The sequence below is a fragment of the Sander vitreus genome, chromosome 17, assembly GCF_031162955.1.
Source record: "Sander vitreus isolate 19-12246 chromosome 17, sanVit1, whole genome shotgun sequence".
Lineage (NCBI taxonomy): Eukaryota > Metazoa > Chordata > Actinopteri > Perciformes > Percidae > Sander > Sander vitreus.
In genome coordinates, this window is record NC_135871.1 from 20,844,688 (window position 1) to 20,860,125 (window position 15,438).

The window sequence follows — 15,438 nt, forward strand, 5'->3', positions numbered from 1 at the left end:
TGCTGTATCAAAATCTCACCTAGCTTTCCTCAGAGATGGTCCCAGTAATGTGCTTAAAGTCAAGTCAAATTCAGTTTGTGCATGATTACATGATATAACTATATAATTATTTAATACTGTATCCTACATTGTGGATAATTAAGCTATCATATGCTGAAGTATATTTCTGGAGTGTTAAAGATTAAAAGAAAAAATAACAAGAACCGTACAGAACCGAAAACCGTGACCCTAAAACCGTGATACGAACCGAACCGTGGGTTTTGTGAACCGTACCACCCCTATTATATATATATATATACATACATACATATATATACATATATATATATATATATATATATACATACATACATACATACATATATATACATATATATATATATATATATATACACACACACACACACACACACACACACACACACACACACACACACACACACACACTAAAGTGCCCATGGTTAGGAAAATGAAGGAACATGTCACCTACGGTGCGGCTGACTGATGTTCTTTGTTTTTGAACAACCATAAAGGCCTATGGCACAGAGTAATAAGATATATCAGGCGTTGGCTACACAGACAAAACTTGTGAGTAGGATCAGTTCATTGTTGGTTTTGGTCTTTTGATGGGATTTGTTGGAAAAAAGAAAACTACATAAATAGAGTATCTTTTAATGAGACTGGTGAAAGTCTTATTAATCATCATATTCAATTGATTTGGAAAACAGGCCCACCTTGGCTAAGAAATTCCTCCATCTTGTCCTTAAAGGGTTGCATGTTCTCTTCAGAGGACAACTTGCAAACCTTCTCCGTCTCAGCCGAGCATACTGAAACAATAAGAGATGATCATGATGAGAGGGGAAAAAAGTCTGTTGAGAGCAATAATATGTTATCCAGCATTTGTGTTGTAATTGCAAACTCTACACTGCACTTCACCCCAGTTGAGCCTGCTTTGATAAATCTCTGCTGAATTTCTGCTGAATAAGTGTCGGCAAAGACTTAATGACCCATAATGACTAATAAGGCACCCCCAGGAACCAGGAAGGCTTGCGCTCTGATCCCGGGAGAAACTTATCGTCACGCTCTATCTGCAACCATTACGGATACACAAACTCTGCTCAAGAGCCTTATAGGTGGAGAGGCCATGAGGCGCTTAAGGGAACAGGGAGGTCAGGAGTGGGCAAGTGGTAACTCATAGACCATATGGTGCCTTAACCAAAAAGGTACACAGCGAGCTCTCTCCACTGCGTTGCTTACTGATGTCCTTCGGGCCAGCCAAGGCCATTTGTGCACCGTCTACCAATCGGAACCCCCCTCTGGGAACTGTCATCGAAGCCCACGTCTGTTAGAGCACTCAGCTGGCTATGCTAGGTAATGAAGAGGTCTGCAGGTATAGCATGTGATGATGTATTTATGTACGGTCAGCATGTGCCACTGCCACTGGGGTCAAAGCAGACGCAAGTCCAATTCCCTTGCCAGCAACTCCATCTTTATGAATTGCAAATAATGAACAGCCTAAAGAATCATTATGGCAGAGGAAAAACAATATTTGGCAACACGGATCAGGCACCTAATTGGTTTAGCAGGAAAGATACATAAAATATGATAGAGAACAGACCAGGTTTGGGGAATCACACACACACACACACACACACACACACACACACACACCTGTAGGCATTTAAGTCCTTGGAAAGTGTTCTGAGTGACTTGAAACAGAGTAATGAAAGGAAGGATTTCCCAACTGCCTCATTCATTAGGACTCTTTTCACTCAACCAATCAGTTAAGTATAATCCAATTTCCCCACTTTTTTTCCTGACATCTCGATATGCAATAACATAACTCGTTCATTCAAATTTTAATAAGCCTCTTTTATATGTTTACTAATGTTATATAATGTATGCATTTGTTTTAATACCAATACAAAATGAATGGGACTGTAGTTTTGTAGTTTGACTTCATTGAGGAATTACATTATTGTAATCATAGTTCAATAGAAATTATGGTTTACTCCTTGGCTTGTGAAATCCACTAAACAATCATTTTGGGTTTTTTCCCACCTAAAGTTGATGGTTAGTGCTGACAAAACTTTAATAAAATGTTTTACCTAAATATAATAATTATATGTTGATATAAAAAAAGCTGGTTAGTCATGGAAAGTTATATAATAGATTAACCATGCGTATAGGTTCAGGAATTGATTGAACAACTGAATGAATGAAAAGAATTAATGAATTAAAAAGTCAGCCATTAACCAAATCAGAATCATATTTAGGAACCCCCCTGGGCAAAGTGCACAGCATGCACGGATACATGCAGGAGTCTTCTGAAATTCTTCAAAATAGTCTCATTGTTGTGTGTTGGAGGTTTGCGCCTTGCAGGGTGAGGTGATTCAGAGCAACAGGAGAGCCTTTTCCCATTCAGTGAATAGCTGCAGAACCTTTGACAGTGTACACAGCTAGTGGAAGTTCCCTGACCTTGCCCCCTCTATATTTTGATCTCTACTTCATGAGGACAATAAAGGCACACCAGGTCCAACAGGAGTCTACATCTGACAAGTCACATCTGCTTCTGGTTAACTCGTCTGTACAACAAACAGATGCTATCTCTCTGTTGACCCGCCTCTACGATCCACACATGACCATAGCTGGTCAGGTTTGGAAAATTATTTTCCATTGTGCTAGGTGGTATGTGCATGGATTAATATATAATATATTGCTGCATACTGCAAATTTCCTTGTGAGGGTATCTTGGAATATGATATGACACCTGCCAAATCTGCCATTTGCTGGATATGGCATGGCCAAGTTTTGGAATTATAAACAGAGGGGAAATTGTGTAATGTAGGTTGACAACAATACCATTGAGGTCTTTCTTCAGCTTGCGCAGATCTCTTTGGAAGTCCTCAAACTTCATCTGGGAGGCCTGGAAAAGGTCCTGGGGCTCAGGCAGTGAGTAGACACACGTCTCTCTGCCAGCATCCTGGCAAAGCACAAAGCACAATTGTGCACAAAAAAAAAACACACACCAGTGTCAAAGTCAATTGTCCTCAAATGGCAGAGGGCCTCTCTAGCATACACTGTATACACCAGGCTGTATTGAAATACATGTCTTCAGAGCCCTACATGTTCTTATCAGCAGTCCAAACATCCCACAGAAGATATGGCTGAAACTACAGCAGATAATGACAATTAAGCTTGGTGCAGAAATCAGAGTTACTACAAGGCCATTATGAGTGCTTGAGCCATGTCATGCAGGTTGATTTTGGCAAGCAGCACTCTACTGAGTTCATCTCATCTGGAGAACCTAATTATTTACACTAGCGCTCCTTTGGATGCTGTGCCAATGAACAGACTGCAGGTTTGAATGAACCCAGACCAAAGCAGAGCGAGAGCGGGAGATGAAGAGTGAAAGACAGAAAGAGAATTATAAAAGAGAGCCAAGGAAGGAGAGAGATTTGTTTCTGTTGTAAAGGAGGAAAGAGAAAATAAATAATTTGATAAAGGATAAGCCATGGTATCCTCTGGCAAGAGAGGAGATGAAACGAGAGCTCTGGAAGGATTTCTAAGCAAATCAGACTAAAACAGAAAAGTGATTCAAATAAACAGGAAGCAAAACATACCTCATCAAAGTGCCTTAAATAGTAAGCAACAATGTAGGACAAAAGACTCCGGGAGTTATCCTGAAAGAAAAAGATCAAAATAAATAAACCCCTTTATTTATTAATTTAATCATTTTGGAGCAGGGCGTTTCAATTTGTGCAGGACAAACAATAGAGACAGCGGTCATAGAAGTTGGGGATAAATCATGGCATTGGAAAAGCAATACAACAAAACATGACTATGCTGGGCTGTCATAACTCCAAGTTAGTGGAAAGTTTGATGTTCTTTATGGATACCTTACCCGGTCCACCACCACAAAAACTCAACCACTGTGTCCTTATATGGCAGTGCCAAGGGCACGCTGAGCCCGTTGTGATATTGAATAAGAACAGTAAAGAGAAAGGCCTCTCCTCTAAATCTGCACAGTTATGGTCCTTGTAGTTGGCAGCAATGAAGGTCCCTTTTCAACTCCTGGACTCTCAGCTCTGGGCTCGACCATAGATAGGACAACTGTAAAACTGAGATCGCCATTTTCCCACACCACTCATTTTTTTAGTACAATGTGAATTACAGAATAAAGCTGTTTCTGTGGGAGCTCATACATTATCCTTTGCATATTTTACACACATACACTACAGTCTCCTGTATGCTTGTGAATAACACTGAATAGAGTCTGCTCTTGTAGAGCGAGTGATGTTTGCTTTTACCCCTGTAACACAGACTCACACTGCTCTTAACGTCCTTCAGTTTTGGCAGAATGTCCAAGGTGAAGCCGTCGGCCTGCCCTCGAGACCGATTACCTCCGTTCATGAAGTTGCCAAAAGCCAGCACCAGGCCAAGCACCTGGAATACACACTTACCATTCTGAAGAGTCTGGTGTGCGCACACACACACACACACACACATACACACACACACACACACACACACACACACACACACACACACACACAAGATGGAGGTATGAAGGTTAAATAGAGTGACAGAAAAGAAAATTAAACGAGAAGAGGGCCAGTGGCTCACCTTGCATACTCTCTGAAGAATTTCTATTTTGCGGAGGATTGAGGTGATACATTCATGGAAAGTTGACTGAAACAGGATGCAGAACACTCGTTCAGAGAAGTTGGGGATTTGGGATAACTGGAATAGAAACCTGATAAAGGCATAAGATCAGTCACCATCTATTTACTGATATTTACATGAGTTTGGTTCAAAAGGTAGGTTTGGCGCTTACTGTTCAGGCTTGTCCAGTGGCTTGGCATCCTCCTTGTCTTTGGAGGATTTAATATGCTTTTTAATACCATCCATCTCATCATTTTGTGCTCTCTGTGAAATGAAAAAGCGAATTAAGTTAATATGGGAGTGTATGATATATAGGCAGGTGAAACCCAGAGGTACTTATGATACCATAAAAATGTCTAAATATATGAATGTATAATGTCCAGGGCTGGACAGTAACAATTGCCCGGTTGCCCCTGGCAACCAGATTGAGTCAATTGGCAACTGTTTCGTGGCTTCTGGTTGTCCCCTTTGGCAACCAACTGTTCAATATTTGTGTTTTTTAAAAACAAATCAAAAATTATTTCAAAATAAGTCAATTTATTTAGTTGTCTACGTAAAGTATAAACACTATGTTTGTGCGCAGCGCAACATTTCAGCTGCTGCGCGACCGCTTTCCACACACGTGCGTTTGCCGTGAAAAGATACAGACAACGCAATTTTCTGTTCATGTTAATGGCGCATGTTAAAATGCCCAGTATCTACCGTACGGAATAGCAACGCAGATTTTGGTGCCTCATTACGGTGCCACCTAAATGTCTGCGCTGCTCTCTGATGCTCCAAAACAGATGTTAGAGGCAACAGATGCATCGCTGCACGGGATGCAAGTTAACACTAATAACACGTTACAATTGGCAGCAGATAACGTTAGCCTATCATTAGCTACAGTAGTAACTGGTTAAAATGCTGACAGCTAGCTAAACGGTGTAAAAGTGTGACTGTATTTCACTGTAGAGGATTCCAACACCAGGACGTACAACCATCTGCCACTAAAGCTATGAGCTAAGACACAAATTAGCACTGGTCAATTCTGTTGTTGGAGAAACAATGCAGACAGGACTAAATGTTGCGTTTACTGGTAAACCTCGTGGTGCATTCAAAGTTATTGTAAAATTTCCTTTTCTCATCTGTTTTTGTCTTTTAACAGCAATTTACTGGTGAAAGAAGTAATTGTTAAAAAGTTATTAAATTTTTCATAATCACCTAAATTCCCCCCTTTTTGTGCTGATCTGAAGATTGATCCGATCTGTGACTCAAAACCATGATCTGATCTGTGAGTTTTGTGATATTTGAGAGGACTGGGAAATTATATTGCAACATTAAAATGTGTGGTATAGTTACATAACAAATATAGGCAGTTTAAAACTAGGCAACTGTATTGTCAATTTTGGCAACCAAAAGCTGATGCCTGGTAGCCGAGTCGGCAACCACTTTAAAAAGTTAGCGTTGATCCCTAATGTCATGAATAACAAAGTCTCACAGTTGAAAAATGTTTTTTTTCCTTACTCAAATCTAAACCTTAACTAAGTGTTAAGACTAGCTGGCCAAAATACAGTATGCAAACAGTTTGATCAGGGAAACAAACTCTTCAGATTGAGCTCTTAATGCCTAACTAACGTACGATACTGGAATTATGCTTCTAAGGGTGAACATACATGGGTGTCATTCGGACACATTCCGTGTGAGCGTTTCTTTTATACCTGTATGGGTTGTGGGTATAACGTATGTGTCCAGGTAGCAGCGTTACATTTAGCAAAACACAATGTAAAGAAAATGTAGAAGAAGAAAATGAAAATCATTTTTTTCCCTGATGACAAATCACTACATCCATGAAACAAGCAACACATTTGGATTGATCAATGTAAATGGACGGGTCCACACAATGCATTGTGGAGATTTGGGAAGTGTGCAACTTGGCTCCTCCCCTCTGCGTAGGTTCGCAAAGACGTTTACGTGCATCTCTGCATAATTCCAGTTTTACAGTTTTAAAGTAACATCCAGTACCCTGGATGTTACTTTTATCATTAGGACCTCTGAGTCACTAAAGTCAAGCAATGAAGTATAATAATAATAATAATAATAATAATAATAATAATAATAATAATAATAGATAAATGTCAGTTTATGAAGATAATGTGATATGATCAACAGCACCAGGACACTAGCTACTTGACGATGTTTTGTAAATTACTGTTTTCCGGATTAAGAATGAACCTTGAACCTCAACTTTGGAGCTAACATGGACAAGAAGTTCTTAAAGCGCTCAGAAAACACTGACATTTGAACATCTACAATTCCATGACAACTGGCAAACTCCATCTGCTGATGAAGATCATGCAATGTGATCAACAAGACGCTGAGCAGATAAACTTGAGATCAGTTTGTGTTGTCAGTTTAGTTCTCCATTTCTTTATGCCTACAGACAAACTTTAGCTCCAGCGAAAAATAATTCTGCCGTTTTGTACTTAAACTCAACCGAATGCCAGTCTATACAGTTTACGTTTCAGAAATGCTAAAAGAGCTGCCTTGAGCCACACTAAATTCCTGACTATCATTCTGCTGCCAGGCTCTGGACCACAGTTTTATACAAGGTGGTATGAAAAAAACGGGCCAGAAATGCCACTTCGTCTCACAAGAGGCAAAGATAATAGATGTTAATGTGTCTGATGCAGATGGGCAAAACAATAAAACCATCCCCAGGAAGAGAATGTAAACTCTCAGTCCCTCCAAAGCCCATGGACCCCCAAAGTCGAGTCGAAGCAGTCTGCTCTCTCCCTTGGTTTCTTTCCATCTTTCTCTCTAGGGTTTGGCCTCGGCATGGATCCTTGGAAAACATCAAACACCAGCATCAAACGCACTAAGGGCCCGATTAGTATTCTACACACCGCTGCCTTCTGTCGACGAGGGCAAGCTCTCCTTCGCCTTCTCGAGATGTTTTCAAGTGTAAATATATTTAATACAAAGCAGATCCTTTTCAAAGGGCAGCAGAGGAGCCCAGCAGTGTTTGGTGTAATTGGGGACAAGTAGACATTAGCGTGTGATCTTTGAATTGCTAGGGCATGTTGCAGTGGTTGTTAGCATGAGAAATACAGTCCCATGTGGAATATCAAATGCAAAGGAAAGTAGGATGATATTTGTGATGCCAGAATTCTACCAGTAGCCAAGTGGTATTCATTAGCCAGGTTTCTAGTGCAGGGCTAAACAGAGCCAGCCAGGGCCTAATCACTATTTATACCACACAATTTTCAATGAAACAACATTTGTGAGATTATTTGTACATTGAGCTGCCAAAGAAGTGTCCAATTGACAAATTACATCATGTTATAAACATGCAAACTATATTTAGACATCACAAGGCCTTGTCGTTAAAAATAAAGAAAGTATGAGGTGATTATTTGTAGTGTAAGAGTTCGTAGGAGGGACTATGGCTTTAACTGGCCTCCATGACATTTAGCTACTGTCAGCTGAAAGGAGTCTGAACTTCAGACAGCCAGTCTGGACCCAGATTATGCCTTGTGATATTAGAGGGGAGGGAGTGGTGTCCCACTATCACTGTGACCCCTTTAATGGCGGTGGCTTATTGTTCAAAGAACAGGAGTGGCTGTAATCCGCAGCACACAGACTCAGCGACTCTGTCCCTGACTGTGTGGGTTTCGGTCTCTGTGTGCATACAGTACAGTAAGTGCACAATTGTGTGGGTCAAGATGTTTGTTTGCGAGCATGTTTGTGTGTGTGAGAGAAAAAGAGAGTGAGGGCAGTGTGTGATCTTGCTCCTTGCACAGTGAGTGAGGGTGTAACCATTAGAAGCCCCTCACATTCCTCAAGACAGGCTGACTATGCTGCCAACTGTGGTTTAGGGGGCTGGAGACCCACAGACAGGATGGAGTCTCGCAATACAAAAGAGAAACAATTTGGCTCCTCAACTCAATAACATAGCCTTAGGCCATAAGAAGGAGAAGGAGCGAGAGGGAGAGGGCTTGAAGTCTTGGGGTGAGTGTAGAGGTTAGAAGACTTTTGATCCTCAGTTATGACACATTGGTTCATAACTACAGCTTGTCTCAAGCCTCAGTCTCATTCCCATGATCAACATTATTAATATGCCTCTGGCAGCCAAAGGTCCAGGCCTTTCCTGTGTAGTTGTGCCAAAAAGCAATTCACAGGAATTTCACAGCATCTAAAAACTGTATTACAGCTGAAATGTGGAAAACATGCCTGTTTTCATGTTCCATTATTTACTGACCTGACTTCGAACGAGTCCTTAGCCATTTCCACTGGGAGGGGGAGATTTCCTATCAGTGAGGCTTGATGAATATGTATTCATTGTATACAAGGAGCATTTTATAGCCAAAATGTAGACATATTGGAAAGTAGTGATGACAACTCCGTAATTCTCTTTATGCTAATATTATACGATACAATGTGGTCATTTCACTTGGCAAAGTTCAGTGTAGTCTCTCTCTCTCTCTCTCTCTCTCTCTCTCTCTCTCTCTCTTACACACTCCTTTTTTTTTAAACCACACAAGCACTTTCAAGAGGAGCTGTGTGAATCAAATGCTGGAGTATTCCCAACTATCATTTCCCTGCACAGGGGCATTACAAAAGTGAAGTCAATCAAATCCAGTGTGAAGAAAACATGTTTACTATGCAAAAGTGTTGGTCCCTTCCGGGCCAGCAGACAGACCTACACAGGACTCTGTCGCCAAATAGCACACATAACAGTACGGATTGTGGCTCGCCTCTTTCTTTTGCATACTTCCGTTAGTTCCCCCTTTTAAGTGGAACATGGAATAAGAACTCCACATAAAGTAATATGTTCACATTGAAGTGACATCTCCATATGACCAAAAACATATTGCTTTATATTAACATATATATGAACATTCCAATTTAATTAAAAAGTGGATTTTTTCCCCACCTACACTGTAAACAAATGTTCAGCTTTTTGATAATCCTCGAAAGGTATCTTTTGATGGATAGCAGTTGGTTGTGGCTTACCCTCAGGGAAGTGCCAAATAAAACAACACTAACAGCTGATTAATTATTTATTTTTTGCCATTTTGATGATATTACGGCTTGTTGAGCCTTCTTAGGTTTCATTCTATAATAAAATGAGTGCCTGTTATTCATTTACGGCATGACATGTGTAACCATAAATCATTCTATTTGTCACAAGCAAACTGTTACAAAAATAATACTTCTACTGCAAACCACAGAGGAAGAAAAAAACACCGAATGCTGCACTCAAGATCAGCCTGAGCTGTCAGTGGTGTTACTTTGTGTCATTTTACTGGGTTTGTTGCTCAACACTGTATTTATATGGTTCTATATTGGCAAAAAAGTGCAGAAATGTATGTCAGTTTGGGATATTGTCTTTTAACTGGTCTATTGACTTTACTGAAACCACTGTCCACATGAGCCTTGATCATCCTTTCTTTAAAGTAAAAAAATTGCAAAAGTAAAAAAAAATGTATGACTGCTGTAACCATAAAAACAGTTCCAATTCAAAGCTCCCCAGCCTGTTGGATATACTCACATTTTCATAAAGGGCTTGCAGAGTCTCCAGATCAACGACAGTGTTGTCCATATTTAGGACGGCTGTGGATGAAAGGAGAGAAGACATGGTTAATGCTAACACTAAAGCGTGTCATGACAATTCTCCACTACCTTCAAGGAACACCATTAACAAGTCAGAAATCAAAGCAACATTAAACAGGGCTCCGCTTTTATAATGTCAAGATTAGAACATTTAGCTTTGACTGAAACAATGATTACCAACATTGGCAGAACACCTTATACAATCTTTGTTTTGTTGCTTCGCTGGAGCTGAAGGTGGCATGAAACAAGGGCAAAATTCTCCCTGCAATCCCACATAAAGTGTCACGTACCGCATGCTGTGAATTACATAGATATCAGCTCTCATCACAATAGTATGGAAGGGGCCACAAACTAAAACATACATACGAAGGTCTTAGAAATCTGTCAAAGGTACAAAGATCTGTGTTTGAACTCCTGTGTTTGAATTCCTGGTGTCGCCTTTTTGTCTCGGCGCGAGGACCTGGCGCCCATGAGCATTAATCCTTTGAAAGTAAATGTTTAAAGACAAACAGAGCCCGGGGGTCTGCGGTGTTGAGGCTGAGGTGTTGCTGTACACACAATCACCCAGCGAAGCACTCGACACCTATATATGTATTTCACCGTGCTGTGTTGTGTCACATTGTTTTGATCTGCTGATTTGCTGTAGAGGTACAGGGGGAAAAGCTAGTGTCAGAAGGGATAAAGCAACTTGGAGTAATGGACTCAATGCACTTTGCATCACATATTATGCTTGGTGAGCGGAATTCTTATAAGCTTTAACTTAAAACAAGAATAAAGAACATGAAAAAAAACTAAATTAGAGAAAGGGCAAGCATTTTGGAAAAACCTGGAGTGATTGTTGTACTGTTCCAGTCAGTGTTTTCAGCGTTGATATTGCTTTATTTCTCTTTATATAATCCTGCTGCCTTTTTAATCTCTTCACTCTTGTGCCACAAGGGCAAATCCACTAGTTCTTTCCCAGTTCTTTGCTGTCACTCTCTAACCTCTTCACACTCTCTCCTCTTCCAAAGCCACAACAGAAATAACTTCCTTCTCTCTGACTCTCTCCCCATTTCTGTTTCTCGCACTCTTCTCTTGTTACCATTTGGTTTTCATTACTATCTGAACCAGAGTCTGGCTGGCTGGTTTGATTGGAGACAGCTTTTTAAAAAGACATGGGAGAAGCTGTATCATCACTCTGACACAGAGACCTCTTATGACCAAAAGCCAGACCCATCTGCCTGGGTCTACCCTGACTACCACATTCAACCCCAGCATGGCGCCGGCAACCACCATCTAATACTGTGACTGGAGCTCCAAAGCCTCACAGGAAGCAGACACCGCACAGAAGTGTCCTATGAAACACGCAGAGTGGCGGCCAAGTCTGACAACAAACAACAGCTGTGAGGAAAAGAAAGATGTGTTGACTCCTTACTGAGCAATTGGGTTGTCATAAAACAAACAAAGAATCTAAATCAATGATTCAGAAGTTGTTTTTCTTCACGTCAGAGATATCCAAGTGATGATGGCTTTGCTAGTCATTGTCTTCATCATGCAATAAAGAGGAACTAAAACAATGACTCACTACACTGAAAGGGACAATTACAAAATGTTGACGAATGAATCTGTCTCTTTTGTAAACAAATTAAATGTTTTAATCATCTTAAACCTCTAACGGCACAAGGGAACATGAGATCATTTCAGGAATGGGAAAACAATAGCATTGCTAATACATAATCTTTCAGGTTTTGTTCTTTTGGTGAAATAATTTAAGCTATAATTATTTACACCGAATAATCATTCAATTAAAATGCATTATAAAGTAAATAAAAAACACGTTATTTGTGCAAGGCAGTGGACATGCCAGTGTTTTGTGGAATAACAAGCACACAATATTGAGCACTTCACCAACAAACCACAGATATCTTCCCTCTGATCTTACTCTACATGCTATACTGATGTTTCCAATCAGCGCTAATTATTCACTATGACAAAAACTGTCCTAACATAGGAGATGAATGACAGTGCTGATGAGTGCTGCCCCCTTGCCCTTCTACTCTGACCTGAGATGGATGCACCAAAGACTTACATTAAGGGCAGAAACACATGAGTAAAAATCCACGAGATGCATTCAAGATACTGCAGACGAAAAAGCCCCACCAAATAACTGTTTGTTGCTACTAGTGTATAATATGTACCACCATGGTTTCTGTAATGCACATTTATTTTAATGTAACCTACCCAGCTACCATTGAGATACAGATTTGAAGCTGTAATAAAGGCTTTACTGAAGGATGGGGAGATGAGAAAGAGTGTTTAGACACATGGATGACCAACGACTGGAGAGCAATCAGAGAGTAACTAAAACAGGAAAACAGTCTGTTCCCATCAACGTCTCCTGAATGACTTCACTTTAACAAAGCCGCTTAAACAAGATGGTGACAACTCAACAGAGAAAGACAGAGCCGCGGAGAAAAACGACGTGGATGTTAGATGGGGAGAGATTATGCAAAATGAGAGCAAAGAAAAACAGACAGGGGGGAGAGTAACAAAAGGAAAAGCATTTCAGATGGCTTGTGACATTATGACTTGTGATAAAGCTAACTACTGGCGGAAGGTTTAGGCTTTGGCAATGACCTCACCCAATATTCAGTCTTACTCACTTCCCAGTAGACTGAGAACAAGATGTATTTTATTAACTGGGATAGCAGCACTCCAAAAACAAACAATATCTCAATACTGTAGCCAACATTTTAATTTTTAATACAAAAAGTGTACTAAAAGATGTTTTGGTTTAAGGATGTGGTTTTACAGTGTGCTATGGATGAACGTGTCTACCGTTTATTGTAAGTTAGTACCTCCAATACACACCTTGGGATGGCTGCGTATTCTCTATAGAAAGGAGGAAGATACCACCCTTCTCTCTGAAGATAGCTGTTTACCAAAACAAAACACTATACTATAGTAGGCAGTCTATAGGCAGAAAGTAGCACTACAGTGCCGGTACAATCATTCCCTGGCTGCAATGATGATGCAGAAATGCAGATGTGGCCATTTAGAGCACAAGACCAATTAGAGCAGACTGGGCTTTTTCAGGAGGGGGCTAAAATGGAGCGTGAACACAGGTATATTCAGACAGACAGTACCTGAAAAATAATGTGGTTTTTTAACATTAAAGCATGTAAACATGTTCAAGTAGAAACCCCAATTACAAGTATTAACCTGAAAATGAGCATAATGTGGGACCTTTAAAATGAAAGGATCACCAAAGTTATGACATTGATGAAGGTAGTGAATTTAATATAACTATTAAATTCTACTCTATGCTACAAATCATAAATACAACAGAGGAAATGAGAAAATAAGAAATGAATTAATCACTGACAAATCTATTTATATATTCTTACAGATCTCTGGCCATTTTCCCCACATCGACTATTACAGTGCTGTTTTTTAATACCACCTGCATATTGTAGTAACAGGCCAATACAACTATGTTTTATACAGTGTGCACACATCATCATACGGTTAACACAATTGTGTTGTTTTACTGTAACCTGTGTCACAGAGTTATTCTCAAATAATTATGGAAAGATAAATTCAGATGCACCGAAATCCAGATTTTTGGGGTTCGGCTGAATACCAAATCCACTGGTTAAGATTCTGCCAAATCCAAAACCGAATCCTACTCCCATCCTCAGTCCAATAACACAGTAAACACATTAATGAAGTAAACAATGTCCACAGCAGTGTATTTTTAATTTTATTTTAACTGTAAAAATAAAATAAAATAAAAAAAGAAATAAAAAACAAAAAGAATAGGCAACATTATGCCAGGAAGACAAGTGGGAAAAACTATTTTAGTTAGTTCGGTGTAGGGCTAGCAAAGCTGGTAATGGTCGTCTAAGTTTTTAGCTGTGACTGTCCTTCCTTTGCCGTACCTGAAGTTGCTGCATTTTGGCTGCTGTCTGTAGATTCCTTCATGCACAACTCATATTCTTTCGGATGTTTCATACGCAAATGTTGTAACAGCGGTGATGTTGTGTATTGTTTAGGGTCCTTGCCACCACGAGACAAATCGGCATTGCAAATTGAACATGTAGCTCGACTTGAATCGCCTTATTTTGACTGAAAGTACTGCCAAACAACACTTTCTGCTCACGAGTTGCATTTTCACTTTCTCACAGCCTACTGCATTGAACAGTCCACCTACGTAAACACGTTTCCGTAATCAACAGCGGCGTCATTACGTTGACCAGCGTAGGGGTCGGTGGAAAAAAATTCTAAGGTTGGCTACACACTGGCTGCGTCGCGTGAGCGTGTCCGCTGCATGGCGTGTCCGTTTATATTTAGGCTCCCATGTTAACAGGTTAGAGCTTACACACTACCTGCATGACACGCACGTCTCAGTCATGGCTCGAGCCGCGCCGAAAACGTGTGCATGCTGGAAATAGAACCGACGCCTATTTTCACGTGACACACAAGCATGTTGGAAGCGTTTCCAGGTAAAACAGAATAGAAAAAGATGTTTATATGTAATTTTGACACTAATACATATTAATAAATGACATGTTTGAAATAAAAAATAAAAATCTATTTTCTAATATTGCACCTGTCAATACAGAACGAAATATTCTGTAGCCTATTTTGCTGTCAATAATGCCGACGTTGTCTTTGCTGTAATCAAATCAGTCTATATTTCCGTTTAACATGGTATTTCATGTTATCAATGGAAAACATACATGTGTACAGACAAGGCTAGCAGCTGGTGTGTAAAAATCCATGCAGCCGCCACGCAGCTGACACGCAACAGAAACGCCATGCTCACGCCACACAGGCAGTGTGTAACCGGCCTAAGGTTCTGCAGAAACTGAAACCCATCAAAAAGCCCAATATTCGGCCGAATCCAAAGCCGAATCCTGGATTTGGTGCATCCCTGGTTCAGATAGATGACCTTATGATAACACTTACCATTCTGGATGTCCTTCATATCAAGATGAATGCTGGACATCAGAATACCCACAGCCTGTGAACGCTTGTTGCTCAAGAGCTTCACCACCTAGAAGTTGATAAGACAAAGGAGAGACAAGGATGATAATACTTTATATACCATCACACACACACACGCACACACACTGACTGGAAACAAAAGTCTGGAACATTGCTGCCCTTTGTCTGTTTCCTTCTGTGGGAGGAAAACTT

At 40.2% G+C, this 15,438-nt stretch overlaps 1 protein-coding gene across 1 annotated transcript in view; it reads right to left on the bottom strand.

Moving 5' to 3' along the window:
* fmn2a (formin 2a) overlaps positions 1 to 15,438 on the bottom strand; it is a 40,059-nt gene that overhangs the window by 7,925 nt on the left and 16,696 nt on the right. The window contains exons 6-13 of the mRNA XM_078273297.1: positions 15,208 to 15,295; positions 10,196 to 10,257; positions 4,838 to 4,929; positions 4,627 to 4,756; positions 4,330 to 4,476; positions 3,624 to 3,683; positions 2,863 to 2,983; positions 735 to 827 (exon numbers count right to left, since the gene is read on the bottom strand). Coding sequence (XP_078129423.1) covers positions 735 to 827; positions 2,863 to 2,983; positions 3,624 to 3,683; positions 4,330 to 4,476; positions 4,627 to 4,756; positions 4,838 to 4,929; positions 10,196 to 10,257; positions 15,208 to 15,295 — 793 coding nt within the window. The remainder of the gene's footprint in view (positions 1 to 734; positions 828 to 2,862; positions 2,984 to 3,623; positions 3,684 to 4,329; positions 4,477 to 4,626; positions 4,757 to 4,837; positions 4,930 to 10,195; positions 10,258 to 15,207; positions 15,296 to 15,438) is intronic.